Consider the following 25,034-nt stretch of genomic DNA (forward strand, 5'->3'; position numbering starts at 1 on the left):
TCTTTGTATAGATTTCAAGCGTCTTGTTATGTTGTAAGCGTTTATCTTACAACAAATGTCTTTAGTATTGGTTAATTGTGAGGTAAAATAAGATATGGGCTAACAAACACAGACAGTAGAGTAGGAGTATAATATTGTATTTAACAAAATACAATCAATATTAGGACAAAACTAAAATGTAAAATAATACAATATTAAAAGCCCCAGCCATCGTTCATGACTCCAGGCTCCAAAGGCCAGTGACTTCAGGCATCAGGCCAGATTGTTTGTTCACACTATCAAAATTTCAAACAAGATGTAGGGTAGGTCATTTTGGGATTCCGTCTCAAGATGAAAAGTATTTTTGTTTAGTAGCTTAGTTTTCTTAAATAGTCACGGATATTAGAACGGAAATTGTCAGGATTTCAAACATAAACAAATTATGTCACTGGCCAGACTTCAGGCACAATGTTTACCCTGTAAAACACCACTCCCATTGTCTGATCATGCCGGTTCGCCTATTTTCATTCTATGATTACAATATTGTGAAATTTGAACGGATACAGCCGCAGCTGCCTTTAACTCCAGGCCGCGGCCTTTGAAATGGCAAAAGGCAAAGTCACTTGTAGGGTTGTATCCACGTGTAAAAACTGTTTTGTTTGGAAGCAGTTAATACGTCATGGTATTTACAAAAGTTTGGTTACTGGACTATGAAAATATTGACTTCGCTTAAAATGTACAGATATAGATTTTAATTTCATGTTTTTCAATTATGTATGTTTTACCTATATTCATTATTTTCATACATTTTTGTTCATAAATTTAATTTTTAATTAATAAAGTGCGAATTAATGAGCTGATGCCACCTGTCTGCCATGTTGTCTTATGAGGCGTCTGACACTAAACAACCCTACATGCGACGTTGCCAACTCTACCAGGCCGCGGCCGTGACGTTTAAAGCGGAGTCAATTATTTCATAGTCCAGTAACCAAGCTTTCGTAAATACACAAATACCATTACCTGCTTCCAAACAAAACAGCTGTTACAACCCTACTTGCAACGTTGCCACGTCGAAGGCCGCGGCCTGTGTGACTTATTTAGCTATCTGTTCAATATGTAAACACCAACTTAAATTGTTACTCATTATCAAACCTAAAAATTTGGTGTTAGTTATTGGAGATATTTTATTTTGATTTATAGTAATTGAGATGGGATTTAATTTATTATTTTTGTTGTTGGTGGCGCTGATTGGCATTAAATTTGTTTTTAAAATATTGAGTAATAGTCGATGATCACTAAAGAAGTTATTTATATCACTTAGCTAATAGATTGTTCTAGTTCTATGGCAGATTTGCCACTTATTTTCAAATTGGCATAGATGCAAATTTTGTTTTCCTTATTACCAGAAATGACTTGAGGTAATCCAATTAAAAATAAAAGTGGGCCCAAAATATTGAGCCTTGGGGCACCCCATGGTAAATTAGTTTCATCTCTGATTTTTGTTTAACTAAATTATTTTGGTTATTGTAAACTTGCTCAACATATTGTTTTCTGTTTGTTAAGTAACTTTTTAGCCAGGATGACATAGGTTCTTTAATTTTTAGTTTTGCCAAGGTGGGACTTGTCAAATTAGAATTAGACTAATTAATTCGTGGCAAGATCAAGATGGCGTCATCCTATTGTTTTGTCGATAGTAAACAAAAATATGTCAACATTATGATTGCAATATAAGTTCATTTATTTATTTTACGAGCAACCCATTTTAACAAGACCATAAACCGATGGTCGTTCTATAATCGAATGCCATATAGAGCTAAACCCAAGTTTAAACCAATATCTCCAAACCAGGAAACTTGACTATTTTCACCATAAATAAGAGCTTGAAAAGAGGTAAATAAGTTAGTATATTTTATATACTATCAAAAACAATTTATAATGTTTCAAAATAACTTTAAATACACAAGTTTTAACGTAAAATAAAATAACTTAAATAAGTTTTTTAAATAAGTCCTTAAAATAACGGATAACCTCTAATAAATAACTTAGCATTTTTGGAAAATGAATTGAATTTGACAGCATCCCACCAACCGATCACCCGGCCAACCTAACAACACGAAAGACCGAAAAAAACCAAAAAACAGTGGCACGTTTTCCTCTAATGTTTGGTTTAATCAAAGAGTAGCGACTCCAGTTAATCTTTTTATCTCCATGGGGTAAACTAAACACCAAGAATAGTACTGCAATAGATTGAACAAAAAATTGAATAGAATTTTGGTTTGAAATAAAAAACAAAACCTGGACTGGATGGAAAGTTAGGTTAAAACTATGTATTGGTTAATGAGCGGTGAATATGTTTTCAATTTTCTTTTACCGACATACTTTTTTAATTTTGATATTAAAAATATATACTCATAGTCTTGAAAACTATTATGTTTTTAAAAATGGCCCACTGGATTACTTGGAGAAAAGATATGGATCATTTCCTGAATCTTTGAGGTTAGAACTTTTGGAAAAAGCAAGAGAAATGTTTTACTTCGGATATAATAACTATATAGAGCACGCATTCCCTAAGGATGAATTAAATCCAATTTTATGCACTGGAAGAGGACCTGATTATGACAATCCGTAAGCAATTAATTCAATGATGGTAACTTAAGTTAAGCCTAGGAATCCATTGAACATCTTTAAGCAAAAAACATAAAAAAACAAACATCAATTTTGTAAAACTGGCACTGAAGTTGTGGTGGGTGACTAATATTAAACCCTTTCGCAGCCACAATTTTTAAGTGGGTGCATGTCACGACAATTAACCTCCAACAGCACTCTTATGGCCTGGATACAAACACAGATGATGCAATGTCACTTTTTCCAACAAAGTCGTACCAAACACGAAACTCAAAGTAAAGCAAAAGCTGTTTCTACATGTAGCCCGATTCATGACAAATCGTCTCATATGTTATATGTCCCATTTGGACAATCAGCCGGCCAGTAAACAAACATTTAGCCGACGTCCGATATATCGGACCGTGGCGGCCAAAGGGTTAATTTTATCTACTTATTGTCACACGTAAAGGCTATTCAGAAAGTAAGGAATGTTAAATGGATAAAAAGTTTCTTCAAGAAAAAAATATTCAAAACTATTTAGAACTTAGGCCTTTTAAAAATGTACATACTACTTCACAAATCTGATTACCCAACCTTACATTTCATCTTTCCGGCCAGTATAGTTAATTCCAAGGGTAATTATTGAATATGTCTACAATGGGGATATGATGTAATTTTTAGATGTCTACTTACAGTTTTTTCCACGCTGAATCCAAAAATGCAGTTAACCAGTTTTTGTCGGAGAGGTTCATAAGTGGCCGCACAATTAAATAATTAATATCAAGCTTCAGTTTCGTTGAGTTAGTCAGATATTTGTGGTTTGGACCAGTCCAATGCTAGCAGTGACTAACACTGATGGGGAGGAAGGTTTGTGGGGTGGAAACAGGTGTTAGCTGTTTACATTTCATGCTAAACAAACAAAATCACTCACGACAACATGAGAGCAAAATCAGTATTACAATATGCAATAATTAGATTCGTAAAAGCATATATGGACTTTGATGCCGTTTAGAAAATACAGTAACTCAACTACGATATACATAAACTATTAATCACGTACATAAACATTAATTATAAAAAATTAAATTTATTCTCGTACAATACAAGTACAGTAGAACCTCTTTAATCCGAACCCCCGTGATCCGAACGTCCACTAATCCGAACACCTCATTGCTGTACTTTATACACAGTACAGTAGTTCTCTATTGTATACTGTATTTAATGTACATTACTGTTTATTCACTATGTTTACTGTATTAAATAAAAAATGTATTTTACTTTATAAAGTATTTTTTAACTTTTCCCGTAGCAATTACGATACATTTTAGCCTTGTTTTAGCTATTGTTATGTAAAGACAACAATATGTTCTGTAATCCGAACTATTCAATAGTCCGAACTACCCCCGGTCCCAATTAGTTCGGATTAAAGAGGTTCTACTGTAATAGAAGCTATGCCACTGCCACTTCAATAACAACATGATCGTCCTCATTTCAACCCTTAACGTCTGTTAACTAACGTGCCATAGTGCATAATCCCATAGTGCCTAAAAGTGAAAACGTGCCACAGTACATAATTTCATGTACCAGCAACTAATAAACAATATTACATTGTGTAATGAGGAAACCCCAACAATGCGAGATTCCATGCTTGGTAACAATATTATCTCTAGCTCTAAGACATACTGCAGTAAAGAAGTTATTATTGAATCCCTTTTACATTCAATTAAGCTCAGCTAATCTAATCTAACCTAACCTAACCCAACCTCACTCTTAATTTTCAAAACCCACACGCCTAAATAAGAGCTAATTATTTAGTTTCAAAACAAATTGATTTAATTCCGCATTAAGCTAAGTATAAACAGCTGTTTGCTCTCCTTACTCAGTCCTAAGCCCACACAAGGATCCGTCCAGACCACGCCATAATCCCACTAGGGTTACCATGAGTACCACTAAATGAACCTTAAAATAGTCGGATCAGGAAACGGACTATACCAGATTGAAGTATAACATTGGCACAATAAGCGGCAAGCAAAACAAGGTCTCACAGGCTAACATCGCATTTGAAAAATAGTTTGTAAGCGGCGCTTTGACAAGTATACTCATTGCACGCCACTGGAGATTACTCGTCATGCGCAGTGAACCTGTTAATGAAAACTCTCTTACCAAACATAAATATCCCCGCCGCAGAAAACTTGCCGACTAGGCAAATTTCCAATTGTCTGAATTGATTTTCAATTAAATCTATTTAAATAACATTAGGCTTAACGAGTACCTAGGTTTGCTGCTACAAGGAAACTAATAAAGTGTATTATTTAGTAAAAATATTAATAGTATGAAATAAATAATAATTTTGCCAAGTTTGGTCAAAATATATCCATAAACAAAAAAACTACAACATTTTACAATATTCTCCATTAGAATAACCTGGAAATTTTAAATTTTAATTTTTTTGAATTTTCTTCATTACCAATAACCATACAAAAACACTTTGATATACTAAATTATTTTTTTTTTAAGCTCTTTAAAAAGGTCTAGAGAGAAATTAAGAAATTTTGTGTTTTGAGAGTCAAAAATGAGAAAAACTAATTTTTACCCCATAAAACCCCCCTTGTATAACCCCGTTCCCATGGTCCGATCATGCTGGTTTGCGAATTCATTCAAGTTTATCCTGCCTTGCACCTTTAAACCAAGTTTCATCAAAATCGGACAAAAACTAATCAAGTTATTGCGTTCACGGACGAATATATATATATATATATATATATACAGGGTGTTTCAGAATTAGTGTCGGATATTTTAGGGTATTATTCCTGGGTAAGAAACATATCCAAATATCATATTTAAACAGTCCGGAAGTCTTTATTTACTCAAACAGCCGCGATTTTGTTTTTTTCCTTTAATATTTTTTTAAAGAGAATGGTAAAACATACGGACTTGAAACTTTGCACAAACATTTCTGACTACTAGGCAAAGCTAAAAAAAAATTATGAACATTTTCCAAAAACATAAAACAAAATGGCGGCCATGATTTAAAGTTTTGTTTCTTAAATAACTCGAAAACCGTTGATTTTACGAAAATTTTACAAGAATAACTTTTTTTAGGTAATTTTATTACAAATCGATTGACACCTTAAGTTTTACAATTGAACGTATATTAACTGAGATATGGCAGTTTTAGTGATACGTGACCACTGGAGGTTACTTGTAGAGCATGCGGCGCCACAACAATGCATGGCTCCGCATGCTCTACAACTCACCTCCAGTGGTCACGTATCACTAAAACTGCCATATCTCAGTTAATATACGTTCGATTGTAAAAATTAAGGTGTCAATTGATTTTTAATAAAATTACCTAAAAAAAGTTATTCTTGTAAAATTTTCATAAAATCAATGTTTTTGAGTTATTTAAGAAACAAAACTTTAAATCATGGCTGCCATTTTGTTTTATGTTTTTGGAAAATGTTCATAATTTTTTTGTAGCTTTGCCTAGTAGTCAGAAATGTTTGTGCAAAGTTTCAAGTCCGTATGTTTTACCATTCTCTTTAAAAAAAAATATTAAAGGAAAAAACAAAATGGCGGCTGTTTGAGTAAATAAAGACTACCGGACTGTTTAAATATGATATTTGGATATGTTTCTTACCCAGGAATAATACCCTAAAATATCCGACACTAATTCTGAAACACCCTGTATATACATACACACACCGGAGGTGGCACGGTAAGGGCCCGGAACTGATTTACTTCAGAGGCCAAAAACACCATTCATTCAAATTTTTATATATGTACATTTACCAACATATGCACATATATATTAGTGATGATCCGTTTTTTTTTGATTATTCGGATTTAGTATTTTATTCTGACTAAGGAACCTTCTAATCTTATTCAGTAAGAAGAGTATCATGATTTATTCAACGCTCCCATTTTATTTATTTTTGCCTTAAACTATGCAACCTCTGGCTTGTGAAAGTTTATCCCTCCATCTATAATATTTATTTTAAATTATGTTTTGTTCCATCCTTTAACTTGTAATACTGTAACTGCCTTAGTTTCAAGCTATTCAAGACATGTAACAAATAACATTTATCTGTACTTGTGTGTTTCACAGGTCCAATATCAATATCAATGATATTCTCGGTGACTACTGCCTAACCTTAGTCGATGCCTTAGACACTTTAGCAGTCATGGGAAATATTACCAGGTTTCAGCACGCCGTGTCTCTAGTTTTAGAACATGTAGATTTTGACAAAGATAGTGTTGTCCAAGTTTTTGAAGTCAATATTAGGTAAGTATTCCATTTGTCACTTCCATTTTAAATTAGATACTGTATGAACGGTAAAGATGTGATACCTATAACGATACACATATCATCCTCTACATGCAGAAGTGAATCCATCGAGGAAAAAGACAGTTATATTGTAATGGATTTTATTTAACATTTATGATGACATAAACCATATGCAAAAAAACTCTTCAGCTGATATTTTTTTAATTGTTCAATGTGAAATAAGGTAAGAAGACATTCCCTAATCCATCATATTTGGAACTTCGACGGTCCAGGATTATTGGAAATGCCGGATAACTGAACGTCTTCTAAAAACAGGTGTTATTGTGAGAATAGCAGGAATACCACTAAATAAATATAGAGCATCAAAAGGAAATCGTAGGCCAGCATTACAGGATTTTATTGGGTTCTCTAATTTTAGCACAGTAGACTCTCGCTCATCCGGACTAATGTGGCGGACGTCCGGTCCTGATTACGAAAATTCCGGACTATCGAGAGTCGAGCAAATATACAGTACTGTATTTAGCCGTTTTTTCAATTTAGTTCCAGGTCTACAGTAATGATAGCCGGGCATATGCACTTCCAGCGGTAATAATCTTTACGGCCGAATTTTGTTCCAGGTACACGGTAATGATAGCCCGGGCATATGCAACTCCACCGGTAATAATCTTTTCGGCCGAATTTTGTTCCAGGTCCACAGTAATGATAGCCCGGGCATATGCACTTCCACCGGTAATAATTTTTACCGCCGTGTTATCCGATTTTTTTCATTATTCAAGGTAGTCTCGGTCCCGTTTCCCTCTGATAATCGGACTTCTACTGTACTGTGCCGCTAAAAAAAGTCACGATTGCCGATCCGGACTACCGGGAGTCCGGACAAGGCCGATCCCGATGAGCGAGAGTCTACTGTAATATTAAATTGTAAAAATAAATTAACAAAAATAAAACACACCATAACTCCTCCAGGTGCAACTGATTCTGCCGTGTAAACTGTTATAAGCTTAAAGCAGCATACATTTTTGTACCTTTAACACGATGCTTGATCATTAAAAATGTCCTTTTGAAGTTTTGATACTAAAAAAAAACCATAATTTATTTGACAGTTTGATGAATATTTAAAACTAGAACTGGGCTTGTTTGTTCTACAGAATAATTGGTTCATTACTGTCGACTCATCTCTTAATGATAGACAAGGAGGAACCTTTTGGTAAACTTGCGCCAGATTGGTATGATGATCAGCTGTTACATTTGGCACATGATCTCGCTACAAGACTGATTCCAGCATTTGAAAACAGTTCTACAGGTCTTCCTCAGCCCAGGGTAAAAAATTTTGTTCATAGGCTACAGTCAGCATGTTAAAACCCCCAGTTTAAACCAACATGACCCAAAGTGTTGGGGCAGGGGCAGGTGAACATTTGTTTGAACTCATGGAGTTTTAATAGTGTATAACACATTGATACGTTGCAATTCGTCCTAACTTAGTTTATAATTGAATTATTTATTAATGGCAAACGATATTGACCTTAAATTTAACTAACTTTTTGATTATTCTCGTGTTAAAAAAGGCCATTAATTTATAACAGAAAATAAAATAAAAATGTCAACTTTCTATTTACAACTACACAGTTGTATTAAGGCTACTTTCAAAATTCACTGAGTAATTACTGTGTATACAGAACTACTACAAATGCACTTTACCATTGATGTGGCCTCTATGACTACAAATGGGTTCCCTTAAGGCCGCTTTACCTAGCTGATGAATAAGGCTGTGTTTTTTGGCACTAACTCGATACATAAGGGAGGTACAGGCGTTTTCCTAGCGTCCGAATTCAGTAAGGAAAACTCAGTGCAAAAAAACTTTTTTGGTTGGTGGGGACCACTATTTTTTTTGGTTTAGTGGTAATATTATTTATCTTTTGTGGTTGTATTTGGTCGGCTATAGCTCAAATTGGAGCAGTGGAGAAGTTATTCAGTTAACTTTATTTACTATTTTACTCTAATCTAACCTGATCACGTTTTGAACCAATTTTCTTATTTATCTTCCTATAGTAGTTGTGATTCGCGATGTATCAAGTCAAAAGCATTAATGCAGTTACATTTTTATTATCAAGACAGACTTCAGTAATATACATGCACCAGTAATAAGTTTAAAAATACCATCCATTGAAGTCTTCTGGCTTGTTGTAAAGTAATTGGTAAAAATGGGTAATGTGATTAAACTAAAGCATTATTTTGCACAATTATACATTTTTCAAGAACTCTTTGTAGCTTTACAACTAAATCTTGAGTTACACTTCACTGGAAAGGACATGGAAAGGAAACGGACGGTAAAGTTTCTGGTGAATGCTCTCAGTGTTAACAAATGGAAGCTGCTACACTACGGCATGGACGAAATGACATGCCATGTCACAGCACTGGCATAATCCTTATCCTGTGTAGTGTAGCTGTAGCGCCACAATGTTTCTGCTTTGTTTCCTATCCTTTGTGTGTCCCATCCATTTCCTTTCCTGTCTAGCGTCACTGAACCTAAGTGAACCTGTACACATGACCTATAACAGGCATTTTAGGTGAACCTTCGTCATGGAATGCCAGAAGAGCCGATTACAAGCGAGACGTGCCCAGCAGGTGCAGGTTCACTCTTGCTTGAGATGGGAATTTTGAGCCGACTTCTCAATGACCCTGTGTATGAAGGTTATGCTCGCCGTGCCAATAAAGCCTTATGGAACTATCGTGCCAAAAATACAGGATTATTAGGTAAGACTCATGGTGTGAAAACTTGAGGGTTAGTACAATAGACTTGCCACAGACAGATAGTTTAATTGACAAAAAAAGGATTACCTTATCCACCCACAGTTGCTGGTATGACAACAAGTTTTGTTCCTTAGAATTTCATCAGGTCACTGTATGCAACCACATCATCTATGTATTAATACATTGTGGTATGTCAAAAGATTCTTAAAAACACTGTCAAAATCGCAATAGTAAAAACTAGTCATGTTGATCAAATGATTAAAATGGAATAGAAAGTGATAAAACTGGTTAAAACTGTAAAGGCTGGCCATCACTGTCTTATCACTGTCACTGACTAAATAAAACTCAACTTGTAGCAAATAAAACAATTATAAAGAAAAATAAATTTACAGTTGAATAAAGTCTAGATAACAGCCAAGCAAGTTGAAGTTTTGTTTCTGAATATTTTTTTTATTATAAAAGAATGGTACTTCTGTGAGACAACTACTTATTTGATATAAACATCAATTTAAAATATTTTTTTGTAATGACGAATGTAATTTTGTAAATGTCCTAAAACCCACATTTGATTAATAAAAGTGATAACAGAACATTATGAGTACTGAATTTATTTCTTATTTTTTAGCCAAGGGGGCGCAATTGCACCCCCCTGTGGGCGCCCATGCCAAGCGACAGTTGATACAGGGTGATTTAAGAGAGGGTCTACTGTATTTTTGCAGGTAATGTGATAGATGCATCGTCAGGCCAATGGGTCGGGCGACTTAGTGGACTAGGGGCTGGTTTGGACTCCTTCTATGAATATCTACTCAAGTCGTACATCATGTTTGGGGAGACTGAGGACTATCATATGTTTGCCCATTTCTACCAAAGCATTCATGACCATATGCGGAGAGGGTAATTATCTGATTGTGAATTATTTATTTAGATAAAATGACCCTATTGTAACTTTGTTTAATGAATGAATATCAGCATATTCCAACAATTAGACAAGCTGTGAAGTACTGATAATGTAAACTGCAATTGTTAATTCATTAGCAATAGGCATTTCAGAAATGACTCGCAAGTCGTTAGGTGCTCGTAGTAGTAAACTAAACTATCTCTAATTGTTAAGCGTAGATAGTTTAGTGTACCGAGGATTAAGTTGATACCCTTGGTCTTAATTAATTAAAAATGTCAATATTGACCGTTAGCAGTATATAATATTAAGGCTAAATAATCTAAAGTAAATTAAAATACAGTAGTGATCTTGCTACTTTGTTATAGTTTAGGCGGTAGGCCATGTCCCCTGTGCACTTATGTCCCCTAAGTTTTGCTGCAGGGCTTTGTTTAACACCTATGGGAGCTAGAAAAAAAAACTGGCCGCGTGTTCCAATTCATAGTAGTTTGGCCACCATATTGGAAAAAGGCTGCCAAATAACTAGATTATTTGCTTATACGTGTCTCCATACCCAGTGGTCCGATTTTAATTTTGTAAAGTTAATTTTACTCCTTAACTGAAGGCAAACAAACTTGGTCATTATACATCCTTGTAAAACCCATTATTTATTGAGATATATTAAAATTTTTAATCTATATGTTAAAAAGTATTGGTTTTTCTTTTCCGAGTCGGTTTAGCTCTTATACCTGACCGATTTTCATAATTTTGGTCTTAAATTAAAGGTAGGCCTATGCGTGAAAAGATTTGCTATCAAGCATCATCATTCATTTGTCTACTGTTTTATTAGACCAAAAAAAAAGTTTGATTTTTTCTAATTCTAACTTTTATTAAAAGATGTATTTCACCAGTTCTAATTGCATTATTCGATATGTTTTGGTCTAAGAACCTTCAGTGAAATACCAGCTTTCATTTGAGCTATTGATTATTAAGATCGGGCGTACCTGAAGCACGCTGCTGAATCACCAATCAACAATAATTGTAATTATTTCTTATCTGCAGTCAATGATACGTAACCCCATTTTTATTTTAGTTATTTTATATGTCTTGGCCTTAAAATACTCCTAGAAATAAAGGCTTTAAATTTGAGATATTAATCGTTTGAATCAGTTAAGCTTAAGATACTGTATTACTCAATCAAAAAACATGAAATCTGACTGTTTCCTGGATATCAAATTTAATTTTAGATATTCGACTCAATTCTAATTACATAGTCCTAATTTGTTTATCTAAGAACCTCCAGTGAAATACCGGCTTTCATTTGAGTTATTAATTATTAAGATTGGACCTACCTTAAGCACGCTACTAAATCACGAACAACCCACATTGATCCAAAATTAGTTATTTATCATCGATTGATGGTTAAATGATTTTGCTTGAAATCTCAACAGTAACCGCCGATTTTCACGGGTTTCAACTAGTAATTCCATGAATGTTGTGGACTTCTGCCTGGTTAATTTGTCTACTTGTTCCCAAAGCTTAAAACTATTGATTCAAAATATACCTAAGGACTTTAAGGTATGCTTTAACTCCCGTAAGAAATGTACAGGGAGGAAGTTGCTTCTGTGCATATCTCAAAATATACGTAAGATAAATGAATGCCGGTGCTGGATAACAAACTTGTTCATCCATTCCTTTAATTTAAGACCAAAATTATGAAAATCGGTCGGGTAGAAGAGCTAAATCAACTCGGAAAATAAAAACCAATATTTTTTTTATATAGAGACTCAAAATGTTAATATATCTCAATAAATAATGGGTTTAACAAAAATGTGTGATGACAAAGATTGTTTGCCTCCAGTTAAGGAGTAAAATGAGCTTTATAAAATTAAAATCGGACCATTGGGTAGGGAGATAAGTATTAGCAAATAATCTAGCAATTTGGTGGCCATTTTCCAAGGAATAGCGGATTTTTATCCCCCTGGAATTTTACCCCCTGGGCAAACGTGACGTCACAAACCAGGGGGCAAAATTCCGGCTGCGAACTTTTGAGTTTCGCGACATCAGTTTGATGGATTAAACGCGGAATTAAAAGTATATTTTCAAGGTTGTGAATTTAATCAGAACACATCAAATTATAAAAACCTTGAGTGTACGGGCCGGAATTTTACCCCCTGGCCTGATACATAAATTTAGTGAGAATTGTTAATTATCTTCATTCAGTTTTAATTTAATAGTAAACATTTTATTATTAAGTAGCCTATCTTAATTTATTTGTAACATCAACTAATCGAACAGGTTTTTAATTTTTATATTGAGATTCGAGTATCAGGATTCGATCTTTGAAGCCAACTGTTGGTTTATATGACGTACAAACAAACATCTGAATGGTAATTATTTCAAAGATTTCTTTAACAATTTACTATACAACCGTGGTAAAACAATGTTTTTGTTTTGTGTTATTGTACTACAGAAACTAAATACATTGTGTTTCACGGTGGTACAATGAAATCCTTAAAGAAATGATCACCTAATTATCATTTAAATGAGCTAGGCCTATTCAGTTTATTTTACATACTTATTAACCAACAGTTGGCCCCAAACGCAAATCCCGAACATCAAAATTAAACAGCGAATTCCGTTTACTTAGTTGACATTACAAAATAAATAATTAAAAATAGACTACTTAAAAAAATGTTTACAATTAAATAAAAACAGAAATAAAAAAATCAATCATTCTCAATAATTTCTATATCCAGCCAGGGGGTTAAATTATGGGGGGTAAAAATCTGGGGATTGAATTCCGGGGGTCAAATTCCAGGGTGTAAAATTCCGGGGGTAAAATTCCAGGGGTAAAAATCTGGGGGTAAAAATCCGGCCGTACATCTTCAGTTGTATAAACGCTAGTTATGGGCAGGGTGTAAAATTCTGGTTTTTTTTTTTGTAATTTAATGAATCACACTTTGTCTATTTTCATTAGACTTCCAAATCCGCGGGGCTAAAATTCCGCCCGCGAACAAACTTTTGAGCGCTCAGGTTACTACGTCATAGTGACGTTAGCTTTGCCCAGGGGGCAAAATTCCAGGGGGATAAAATTCCGGCGACCCTTTTCCAATTTGGCGGCCAAACGACCATGATCTGGAACACGTGGCCAGTTTTTTTTCTAGCTCCCATAGGTGTTAAACAAAGCCCCGCAACAAAACTTAGGGGGCATATAAGTGCACACGGGACATGGCCTAGCACCTAGACTATAACGAAGTAGCAAGATCACTATTGTATTTTAATTTACTTTAGATTATTTAGACTTTAGGAAGATACAGTAGAACCTTCATTAGACCTTCATTAGACCGCAGGGGGCCCACGCTTGCGTGGGTTCGTGGCCTGGGCGACCACGCGGACCCTAGCTCTCCCAGAGGGGAGGTAATTGCCCGGTGTTGGAACCGGCACTTCAGGTAGACCACAAGCTATGGACGACTGGACAAGCCAGCCTCTTTGGGTTGTACCCAAAGTGAGAGTACCCAGTGACATTCCCTCCATTCAGGGTGGTGGGGTGTTCAGCTCTGCTAGTGTTGATTAAGTTCATAGATCTTTCACCTGCCTGTAGCTTGTGGTTGTGACTGAGTCCTACCTGTTGTGTACGACTGACATTTTGTGAGGCATATCCTCGACTTTGGAAGTAGCCTCGTCCTGGGAGGTGACATACCTAGCCCCCAGAGGGGAGGTAAATGCTCCGTGTTGGTATCAGCATTTTCAAGTAGGCCACAGACATGGACGACTGGGCATTGGGTCCCAGTGACATTCCTTTATCCAGGATGGAGGGGTGTTTAGCTCTAGGAGAGATGGAAGTGCATCATAATCTCTAACCTACCTGTGTCTGTGGTTCTTTGGGCTTCGGCCTGCTTGTTGTGTGCGACCAGCATTCAGTGGGCAAATCCTCGACTTTGGAAGTAACCTTTCCTGGAGGTGAAAACGGGCAAGTACCCGTAGCTCACGGGGACACTCAAGGGCAACGTAACTTTCCGCAGTGTGAGGGCAACGGTTTGTAGGGACTTATGCAAACCAATCCCTGTCTCTGAGCACGGACGGTATGGTTATCTTGAGTGTGGGGGGTTCTTCCCGGAACCTCAATTGAGTCAAGGGTGTCGCCACCTCTGGTGGATAGGTTCATCCGGGTGGGTCCCACTTCTATACCTGCCTCCTTTTGGGAAACCCTGATGGCCTGGCAGTGATGTTGGGTCTGACGGGCAAACGAAGTAGATCGGGTGCTGGGTCCGAGCCCGCCAGGGGTATCTGGGGATCTATCGCTCTGGTTATCTCTGGTTTTCCCAGCAATGGGTAAGGCCTCGATCGGGCAGCGGTGTAAATGGGAGGGAACCGTCAGCGTGCTGACGGTCCCCTTCCTCCTGGCTATTGATGGCGGGTTCTGCCTGTCAGGGATTAGATAGGTCCCGAGTGTTGCTTGCACTAAATGCGTCGGGGCGCTCTACCATGGACCTCTAGGTCCCGACCTAGTGGAACCCAGGTGGAGTGACGCTTAAACAAGCAGCCGGAATCCCTGGTTAGGATTGAGGGGCAACCCTCCTTCCGAAGGGTCTGCTTCGGCAGCCGGCGAGCCTGATGACCTTAAGTCATCCGCCCATGATGTGCTAAAGGTTGATGCGTAAGCTTCGGCCTACATCATGGGGCCCGGGTATGTCCTAAAGGATAGGTACCGGGTATGCAGTCAGGGGGCTTCGGCTCTCATGACAAATAATAAATAAATAAATAAATAAATAGAACCTTCATTAGCTGGTTTTCATTTCTTCCATACTAACAAACCATCTTTATTTAGGCCTACAATCAATTTTTATTGTTGAAATGTTGAAACTGGAGGAAATTGATGAACCTGTACCGATGGTAAAAGTTGAAGTTTGTTTATAAGTATTATTTTTCAGCCGCCCTCAATGCAATAAAGGCATTGGCGATCATCCCCTGTTCGTTAATGTAGACATGCACACCGGTTCAATCCACACAACGTGGATAGATTCTCTGCAAGCTGCGTTTGCTGGAGTACAGGTTTGTTTCCCATATCTAACCTCAAGTACATTTCACCAAGGACTTAAGGTTTTTGATAGGAAAAGTAGGCTTAACTCATTAGTAACATATAGAAAAATACTTAAGTCAAATGAATATTGTTAGCCTATTACAAAATTTAACACTTTGACAGATAGTTAAGTATTGAATTAAATAAATAATATTGACTATAAATACCTCTCAGTTTTTTTTTATATTACCTCTCAAGATGTCAGTGTTGTAATTTTTGATAAAAGAAAAACAAAATTTCTAAAATATAACAAATTACGAAGAGAGAGGTTTTGGAACAACACTCCCCATGATGTTAGCTGATAAACTTTTGCTAACTAATACATTTATTGCTAACTACTGACAATGTATTTTCAACAGCTACTGTTTGCAAATTTCTGATTTATGCAGGGCGTTTTTAAAAGAATGCCGGGATTTTAAATGATAATTGCTTGGATACTATTCAAGGTAACTAAACGTTTTATACGTCAAATTGAAGCTAAAATAACTAAGTTTTGTTTCCCGTGTAATAAGGAAGGACATTTTGACCTTAGCATGCGCAAAACAGGTGCGCAGTGGTTGGCCACCATTATGATTCATACGCTTGACGCCAGTTGCCAGTACGGCGCAACAGAAGGTACAGATTGTAATCTGTGGTGCGCAAAGTTGATATCCATTGTTAAATTAAACTTAAATTTAAATATACTTAATGATAAAGTAAATTGAAGCTGGTTTAATGAGTTTCGTGGTAACACTACGTTTTGAAAAGACATTCACCTGGCCGGCTAAAAACAAGCGATGACATAGTCAAAGAAATCCGACAATTCTGCAACAGAAGCCCAAAAACATCGATTGCCTGATAGAGTCTTCAGCTGAAAAAACCTAAATTGGTCACTCTATGATGTTATCTGTTAAAGAGAGTCTTTGTGTCTAAAAAGATTCAGTTAAGGCATCAGATAAACCCACCGATCGCCCTAAGCGTACATACCTTGCCAGTTTTACGCTTAAGATTGATGAAAATCTGAGTTTTATAAAATCATTCCGAATTGTATCATAGAACGAGAAAAAACTTTGTTCTTTTCTTTTCAATTTGACGTTTAAATCATTTAATTATCTTGAATAGTCCCCGAGCAACGGCCGTTTGAAATCCCGGCATTCTTTTAAAAACACCGTGTATAAAGCAAAAAATCAGTTTTATGCAATAGATTTGTTCTATTACATTTTCTGTTACTGTATCCCCACTGCCCACACTTACCCCTCTTTACATACATTTTACCTTCAAATATAATAGCTTCTCCACCTTTAAATATTATTTTCAAACCTATGGTTGAACCTCAATTAGTCTGTTTTAAGTTATAAGTTATAACCATCAATCTCTGTTACCTGGCGCCTCAAAAATGCAATCTCGCTATCTTTATCGTAAGTTTTGCAGTGCCGCAGTTTTTAAATAATATACAGCATGAATTTACTGTTGATGTAATGAATGTGTAATTCACGAGTACTTCAATCAATGATTACATAGTGTAATTTCTTTCCAAAATTATAGTGATTTCCGAATAGTAGTAGTTTATAAAGGAAATCCCACTTTCCGTCTATTCAGTTAACTATCATAGTCCCAGTCCCATGGGTGACAGACAAATAATAGAGGTTTTACTGTTTTGTCATCAAGGGTTTTAAAAAGCTTCCATTCTATTTTTCCTGGAATTTCTATGTTTGAAAGCAATTGTTTTTCTGAAAGGTTTATCAGGCTTTCACTGATGTTTATCAGGTACTGAATGGTGATATTGATGAGGCTATTTGCACTCATGCACTTTACTATTTGATTTGGAAACGCTTTGGGGTCTTGCCAGAACGTTGGAATTGGAAAAGTTTGGCAGCTGATGTGTCATTCTACCCTCTCCGGCCCGAATTGATAGAATCCACTTATCTTCTATACCAGGTACGAACAAGCACATTAACATGTCTTAAGATTTAAAAAAATCCATATTTATTTGTTTAAATTACAGTACCAGGGGACCGAGCATTGCTCATTGGTGTTTGATTTGTTTGGGAGGTTGTCCAAGCCAAGGCTACAGTTTTTTGCTAGGCCTTTAGAACAAGTTATTTTTATTCAAAATCAGTTAATTACAATAATAAAACTACTCTTATAATAATGTATCCAAACGTAATACAACTAAAATACCCTCGCCGCAGCAAACCTGCAGACTAAGCGAATTTCCATTTACCTGGCTAGATTTCTACTTAAATATGCCCTAAAAATTGTCAGTTTTATTTCCTATTTAAATAACTAACATTAATTTTAATGAGTACCTTTTTTTTGCTGCTACAGGGAATGTATTGAGGCGTGTTTTTTTATTGAAATGATGATAGCTTAGTATGAAATAAACAACATTGCCAAATTTGTATCAAAGTAGGCTATATCCATAAACAAGCAAACTGCAACGGTTTTTTATTCTCAATAAGAATAGTACCTATGTGAATTTTAAAATTAATTTTTTTTTTTATTATCTCCGTAACCGTTAGGCATATAACAACGCTTAAATATACAAAAATATTTCTTTTTTTTAAGCTCTACAAAATGGTCTTGGAAAGAAATTGTGAAATTTTATGTTTTTAGAGTAAAAATGGGAAAAACTCATTTTTACCCCATAAACCCCTGTTCCCATAGTCCTATCATGATGGTTCGGGAACTTGTTCGAATAAACGTAGGTTTACACGTTTGTACCAAATTTCATCAAAATCGGATCATTTTTGCTTGAGTTATTGCGCTAACGGACAGATATAATATATATATATATATATGAATTTGAATGGAGGGTGTTTTTGGCCTCTGAGGACCTCAAAACGAAAAAGTAAATCGGCCCCAGGTCAAGGTCTTACTATGAGACCTACGGTAATAGCTTATTCCCTATATGGGAAATTCGCTAAAAAGGAAAATAGTTATTGAACATTAACACCCTGAATACTCTTAAGAAATGTTTTTAGACTGGATAATGTAGTTTAAAAGGCCAATTTAAAGGATTTGTGAGACGACAAATGCTATAGCATACATTTTACGCTCTAGAGGCTATGCTTTATGATTTAAAAGAGAGGAAAGATATTATAATAACATTTTATAATAACAACCAAACTACATTCAAAATAATTCTGGGCTTTTATAAATAACATTAAAGTTTGTAATATGTCAGCCATATTTAATTTAATTTAATTTAATTTTAAAGATTTTAAATGGCTGCAATTTTGATAATTTAAAAGAAAATTAAATCATTCTTTTTTTTATTTAATTGCCTCTTGACACAATAATGTATGTGCAAAGTTTGGTTTCTGTTGCTTGAATAATTCTTGAGATATAAATTGTTTTGTAAAAAAAAAACACAAAATAGCGGCTAGCGGCAAAACAAAATATTTTTCGGCCTATGTTTATATTATTAACTATTTTGTTTAGATTGATTAGTACTATCAGCCCCTGAATTTTGTGACACCCCTTTTTGAACACCGTGTATATAATGTCCACTCTAAATTTAGTATAGGTATAAGTTTTTATTTAGTTAAGATGGATGTGCGTAGGCTTCGGCATTAGCTTGTTTGTATTGTTGCTTCTACTGCATATTACATTACATTATCCATTGCGTCGTCGGTGGTAGCAGAGACAGTTATTAAGAAGGTAATACAAATATAGTAGGCAGCGCTTCAAAGCGGACTTGATAGCTGGTTGCTAGGTTACTTGTTCATTAACGTTACTCGGATGTCAAACTCTTGGGTTTGGATTGCTGGTAACATTAAAAGGTCCTGATTGGATGGCCATTCTGGTAATAATAGCTTAATTTAAGTTTTTCTTTGCCTTGGCTTTGGATTTGTAAATAAAAGAAAAATAGTCAAAGTGTCCTCATACTAAAACTAGCCCCTACAGAACATTTTCAAACTATACTTTAAGAATTACCTGCTCATTTATTTATTTTCAAATTGCATTCACAAATACACTCATAATTGACAAAGTTAGATGGCTTCAATAAGCAAAGTTTATAATTAGGTATGTTCGTTTGCACTTTTTTTCTGGTTTTGATTACCCCCTTTGATTGTAGCAACATCGGTAACCATATCTCGCGATCTCCTCATCACCACCGATCCTCTCTCGCGATCTCGTAAACACGGGTGATCGGCCTTTCAGTTAATCAACGTCTCGGATGACTGGGCTTCGGACAATCGACGCTCTACTGTAGGTTGTGAGGTTACTGGTACTGAGAACTGCTTTAGATCCTGATCTAAAGCAGTTAATAATACCCTCTTATTTTGTCATACCAGCCATTATATCATGGACCCCCTGTATTAATGACTTTATTTGATACCATTGAAACCAACTTTAGGATATAGTATGACTCCAATTTTGATTGAAATAACTGTTATTATTTGAAGCTTGCTGCTGTTATTATTGAACAATAAACTCTCATAAATTAATATATTCTAAATTTTATTTTGGAAAAAAAATACAGCCAGTAAAAATTCTGCAAGCAAATGAGTTAAATTTTTCAAAAAAGGAGTTAAATATTTTTCAACATCCAAAATAGTAAGTTCTCAACTCAAGTTATTAAGATACTTATTGTTATTACTGTATTTCCATGTAACAAAAACAAAATAAATGTCTTATGAATAAAAGTGGTCTTTTCACAAGATGTAACATTTATTTTACTTCTAGGCGACAAAAAGTCCATTTTACCTTCATGTGGGCCAAGAAATCTTGGAGAATCTGAACCAGTTTACCAGAACAGATTGTGGTTATGCGACTGTACACAGCGTATCTGATATGAGTCTTGAGGATCGGATGGAAAGCTTCTTCCTCAGTGAAACAGTCAAGTATCTTTACCTTGTAAGTGCACCTGAACTGTTATGTTGTTGTTAAGCATATGCATATAGGTTTTCATTAGGTTCTTTTTGTAGATACCAAATCATGGCAAATGTCAGGTTTGATCTCCTGAAACGGATACTTAATAACTTTTCTATCATCCAATATTAGGAATGTTTGATTACAGTTTTTTTTTAATGGGTATCCTCCGGATTATCGAGATACAATTAAAGTGGTTTAAATACCTGTAATGTCGACAATCCCAAGTGGTTGTGTAACAACTAGTTTCGGCTCATAATGGAGCCATCTTCGGGTTTTTCAAGGACATTATCACTTCTTCCGAAGGTCGTCAAAGTACACAAATGATTTACATACACAAAACATTTAAAAACACGTAACACACATGCCTAGGCCTAGCTTTAACGACAAACCGGCGGGAGTTTACGTCTAGACTACCGGGCACTATGGTCGTTATCAGTAAAAGGTTGTTTGTGGGTATCATTCTTCTCCCTCTCCCTTTCCATTATTTCTATTGTAGTGTTATAAATAAAGTTAGAAGCAAATGAAAGCTTATCGTTTAGCACGTTTTGTTTATCTGATTTGACTGCCTTATAAATTTCGAATTCTTCTAGCGTGTTGATCTGAAATTTGTTTTTATTAAAATGTAGAACAGTCATGTTATTGTTGATGTTGGAATAGCTATGATTGTTTGTGATTAAATGTTCTGCAAAGGTTGATGATTGTGTGGACGTGGTTTTCTTGGGGATGTGTTCCTTAAAACGTTTTGCAAAAGAGCGTGATGTCTGGCCTTTGTAATAACTATCACAATCGCTGCAATTAATTTGGTAAACTTGTCGTAGTTTGATGTAGATATGAGCGGACGTTCCTTTAACTTAGAGCCAAGCTTGTTAACCGATTTAAATGCCACTGTGATGTTGTTCTTGGTCATAATATTTTTAAATTTGTAACTTAGATGAGTTCCAAAATCAGCCGATAAAAACGTTTTAGGCTCTTTTGTTTTGTTTTGATCTTTATTCAGATGTTTAGCTACCAGTTTATCTACTATATTACTTTTGAATCCATTTTTCACAGCTATGTATTTGATGGTATTTAATTCCTCTTCATAATCTTTTGCGTTCAGTGGTAATGTCAATAACCTGTGTACAAAACTGTTGAATGCAGCCATCTTTTGAGAGTATGGATGATGTGACTCTGAATTAATGGTTTCGTCAGTGCACGTCGGTTTTCTATAGATTTTAAATTCAAAGTGGTCATTTTGTTTGACGATGGTGAGGTCGAGAAAGTTGATAGAGCTGTTTTTCTCCTCTTCTAGAGTAAATTGGATGTTTTTATGGATGCTGCACAAATATGTATTTAATAGGGTCAACTGCCTGCTGTTTCCGTTAAAGAGAACACGTCGTTGAAGCTAGGCCCAGGCATGCGTGTTACGTGTTTTTAAATGTTTTGTGTATGTAAATTATTTGTGAACTTTGACGACCTTCGGAAGAAGTGATAATGTCCTTGAAAAACCTGAAGATGGCTCCATTATGAGCCGAAACTAGTTGTTACACAACCACTTGGGATTGTCGACATTACAGGTATTTAAACCACTTTAATTTGATTACAGGTTTAATTGTAAAAAATATGCGTGTGAGATTAATTATATCCTTGGATTATATTATCTATAGTATTGTTTGCAAGTAACAAAACTTTTTTAACAATAAATTATACAGGTTTCAAATTACTAATTTTTAAATTATGAATATGATTAATGATTATAATTATGTGAGTGAAGATTGAATAATTTGAGAGAGATGAACAAGAATTTCAATTTATTTGACAAGTATATACATATAAAACGTTAAGATCTTGTATTAACAATGAAATAAGGTTACTATAACCTGTCGTTAATCAATCCTATATTTTATCGTAGATGGCTATAGTTTCAGGGTTAAAACCCCATTTTCAAATCTTTCTCTTCAGTCGTCAATTGTCAAACATATCTTCAAACTTATGCCGTCATCAAAAATACTTCACACAATACAGAAACAGAAACATTTAGATTTACAAAATGATATACAAGCGTGCGAGGCCAGCCAAGGACAAAACCATCATGTAGTTTATTGACTATTGAACTGACAAAACCAGACAATTGACGACTGAAGAGAAAGATTTGAAAATGGGGTTTTAACCCCGAAATTATAGTCATCTACGACAATCATAGGATTGATTGACGACAGAGGATTGAATTGAGTAACCTTATTTTATTGTCAATTAATCAATCCTGAAGACAAATTATGTATAAATCTTGTATTAGTTTCAGTCTTCAAGTTGAGAATCTTCTTCCATCTCCAATCCCAATCTCCCAAGTCCTCTCCGCGTTGTAATCTCCATATTGTTTAATGCATAATAGGTTAGTAAATATTTCAGAGCTGTTATAAATTTATTAATAATTTTAGATAACTGTAGCCGATTTGATATACAATTAGAACATAGTTAAATGAGCACTCACAGTGCGCTACTGTCATAATTCTACTTTCTCTCTTACTTTTATTATGTATTTTTTTTTGAAATTGATATGTCATGACATATATGCTTTAATTTGTAGTAAGTTGTTTAGGCTGGTGCATTGAACACACTATGTCGGTGGCTCAGTTCTGTAACACGGGAATGGAATATCTACTTCAATCAATAGTCAAAAATATTACTTCGGTCTGGTTTATAAAACATTTTGTGTAGCCCCAACAATCCTAAATTTTTATCAGTGGGTATGAAATATTTATAGGATGAGTATCTTCTATTGAATATTCTGAAGGGAATTTTGTTTCAGTTGTTTGATAAGGACAACCATGTGAATAAGAACTTTGACAAGTACATATTTAGCACAGAAGGCCACATCTTCCCTGTAGAAAGAAGATTCAGAGAAAAACTGTGGTATGATGAAGACAAACCAGTTGTGCCTCTTTCACACTATAACATTACGGAGCCTACTGTAAGTGTACACACCATTTTTTTATTTAAATACAGAACCACCTACATCTTTAAATTATCGTGATGTTTTGGTAAATGACAATACAGGTCACTGTATAGTGTTGTTTATTTAAAGGGACTTTAAGCTCATAGAATAGTCCAGCACTATTATTGGATAACTATTTCAAGTAAGTCCAACAAAAATGTATAGTTCCTGAATAGTTCCTTTGCACTAGTCATTCATGCATATTTTAAACTGATTTAAATCCTTAAAAGCCCTCGTGGCTTTCCATATAGGCTCATGATTTTTCTGTTGGCCGCTGTTATACTTGAGACCAGCTGATAAGAAGTATTTTTACCGTACTTGAGTTTTGGTTCTCGTTTCTTTAACATCGAGACTGTACATTGGTATAAACTGTATATTGGATTTTTAGAATAATCCTTTCGAGGAATGTTGGATCAAGCTGGGTACCAAAGACCAATCACTCTTACAATGAACATTCAATGCCTGAGCCTCATTACACAAAAATTACCCCTACTCTATTATAGAATACAGGACTCCTTGTATTTCCGAGCAATTACTTCGCAATTTTGTTTAGAGGTTTGTTCTGTCCTTTTTAATATTTAGCTGATTTTTTTAACTTAATTTTCTAACAAAAGGTATTATTTGATATATTAACTGCACAATCTTACCATGATATTAAAATACTTCATTATTACAGTAAATAGTTTTATCACCGTAAGAATTTATTTATATCAGTTTTAAATTCCATATCATCTAGTTTAACCTGTTAAACACCTTCACTGAATAATCAATATTAATATTATTAATCCTCAAATGTCAATTAGACCAAGTTTCTAGTGATCACTAAATTCACTGGAACTATTGTTGCATGTCGAGATGATATATAGTTTTCCTTATGATTGCCAGGATTCTTGAAGGATGTATGGAGTTTGATTGACATTTCACCACTTGTGTGGCAATATTTTTGATGAGTTTTGTTTCTTTTACAGTGTGAGTCAGTGGACAGTCTCAAGAAGTACTTTATGCCACTGAAGAGCCAGTACCTGTTACAAGTCGGTGAAGCAATTGGAATCAGCGAGTACTGACATATCTGAGATATGCTGATGGGTTTTAACTGAGAGCTATATATTTTTCCATGTTGTTATATTATTTTTGTACTATGAAAAGTCTAATCAGATACAGAAAATTATTTACTGTATATATATATATATATATATATATATATATATATAGTTATTATGGTTAAAATTTTGAAGATTTTATTTTGTTGTTATTTAATAAGGGACCAATAAAATATACATATTAAAAACGTTTGATTCATTTCAGATGCCTTATATATGTGTATATATATATATATATGTGTGTGTTTATTTTAAAGTAAATATGGAGGTATTTACTGTAACTGGATTCTGGAACCCAACACTCTGCAGGGTAAATGGAGTGCACAAACTTGTAACGCAATTATTGTAATAATTGTGGGAGAAAATAAATATTCTTATTCATATTACTGGTATTTTTAGGGCAATCCCAAAATTATTAACGTAAGAAGTACTTTATGAGCCACATTGTCTGTGATTCAGTGTGCCATTCTTGACTCTATTAAAATATTTTGAGGCAAGTAGCAAGACTTAAATTGTGATGGCAG

The 25,034-nt window shown here is 34.9% G+C and overlaps 1 protein-coding gene across 2 annotated transcripts; it reads left to right on the forward strand.

Annotated features, from left to right (window-relative positions):
• Nucleotides 1–2,279: 2,279 nt before the first annotated feature.
• On the forward strand, nt 2,280–24,602 carry LOC128998136 (ER degradation-enhancing alpha-mannosidase-like protein 1). Of its 2 annotated transcripts, XM_054424136.1 has the most exons (10): nt 2,280–2,604; nt 6,692–6,868; nt 8,017–8,188; nt 9,436–9,622; nt 10,339–10,513; nt 15,428–15,548; nt 17,323–17,493; nt 20,248–20,418; nt 23,225–23,386; nt 24,379–24,602. In XM_054424136.1, exons 1-10 carry the CDS (start codon nt 2,330–2,332, stop codon nt 24,472–24,474), a joined length of 1,707 nt encoding a protein of 568 aa, XP_054280111.1. In that variant the 5' UTR covers nt 2,280–2,329; the 3' UTR covers nt 24,475–24,602. The 2 variants fall into 2 exon arrangements, with proteins under 2 accessions (XP_054280111.1, XP_054280112.1); XM_054424137.1 differs by lacking the exons at nt 23,225–23,386; nt 24,379–24,602 and adding an exon at nt 22,712–22,799.
• The last annotated feature ends 432 nt before the right edge of the window (nt 24,603–25,034 follow it).

The sequence above is a fragment of the Macrosteles quadrilineatus genome, unplaced genomic scaffold, assembly GCF_028750875.1.
Source record: "Macrosteles quadrilineatus isolate MER2022 unplaced genomic scaffold, UCM_ALF_1.0 Scaffold_7__1_contigs__length_78375512, whole genome shotgun sequence".
Classification (NCBI taxonomy): domain Eukaryota; kingdom Metazoa; phylum Arthropoda; class Insecta; order Hemiptera; family Cicadellidae; genus Macrosteles; species Macrosteles quadrilineatus.

Excerpts from the sequence above, each read along its gene's own strand:
- LOC128998136 (XM_054424136.1), top strand. The coding sequence starts at position 2,330 with ATGTTTTCAATTTTCTTTTACCGACATACTTTTTTAATTTTGATATTA. Across the intron at positions 15,549-17,322 it reads CTGCGTTTGCTGGAGTACAG|GTACTGAATGGTGATATTGA; the intron begins GTTTGTTTCCCA and ends GATGTTTATCAG. Across the intron at positions 17,494-20,247 it reads CCACTTATCTTCTATACCAG|GCGACAAAAAGTCCATTTTA; the intron begins GTACGAACAAGC and ends TTTTACTTCTAG.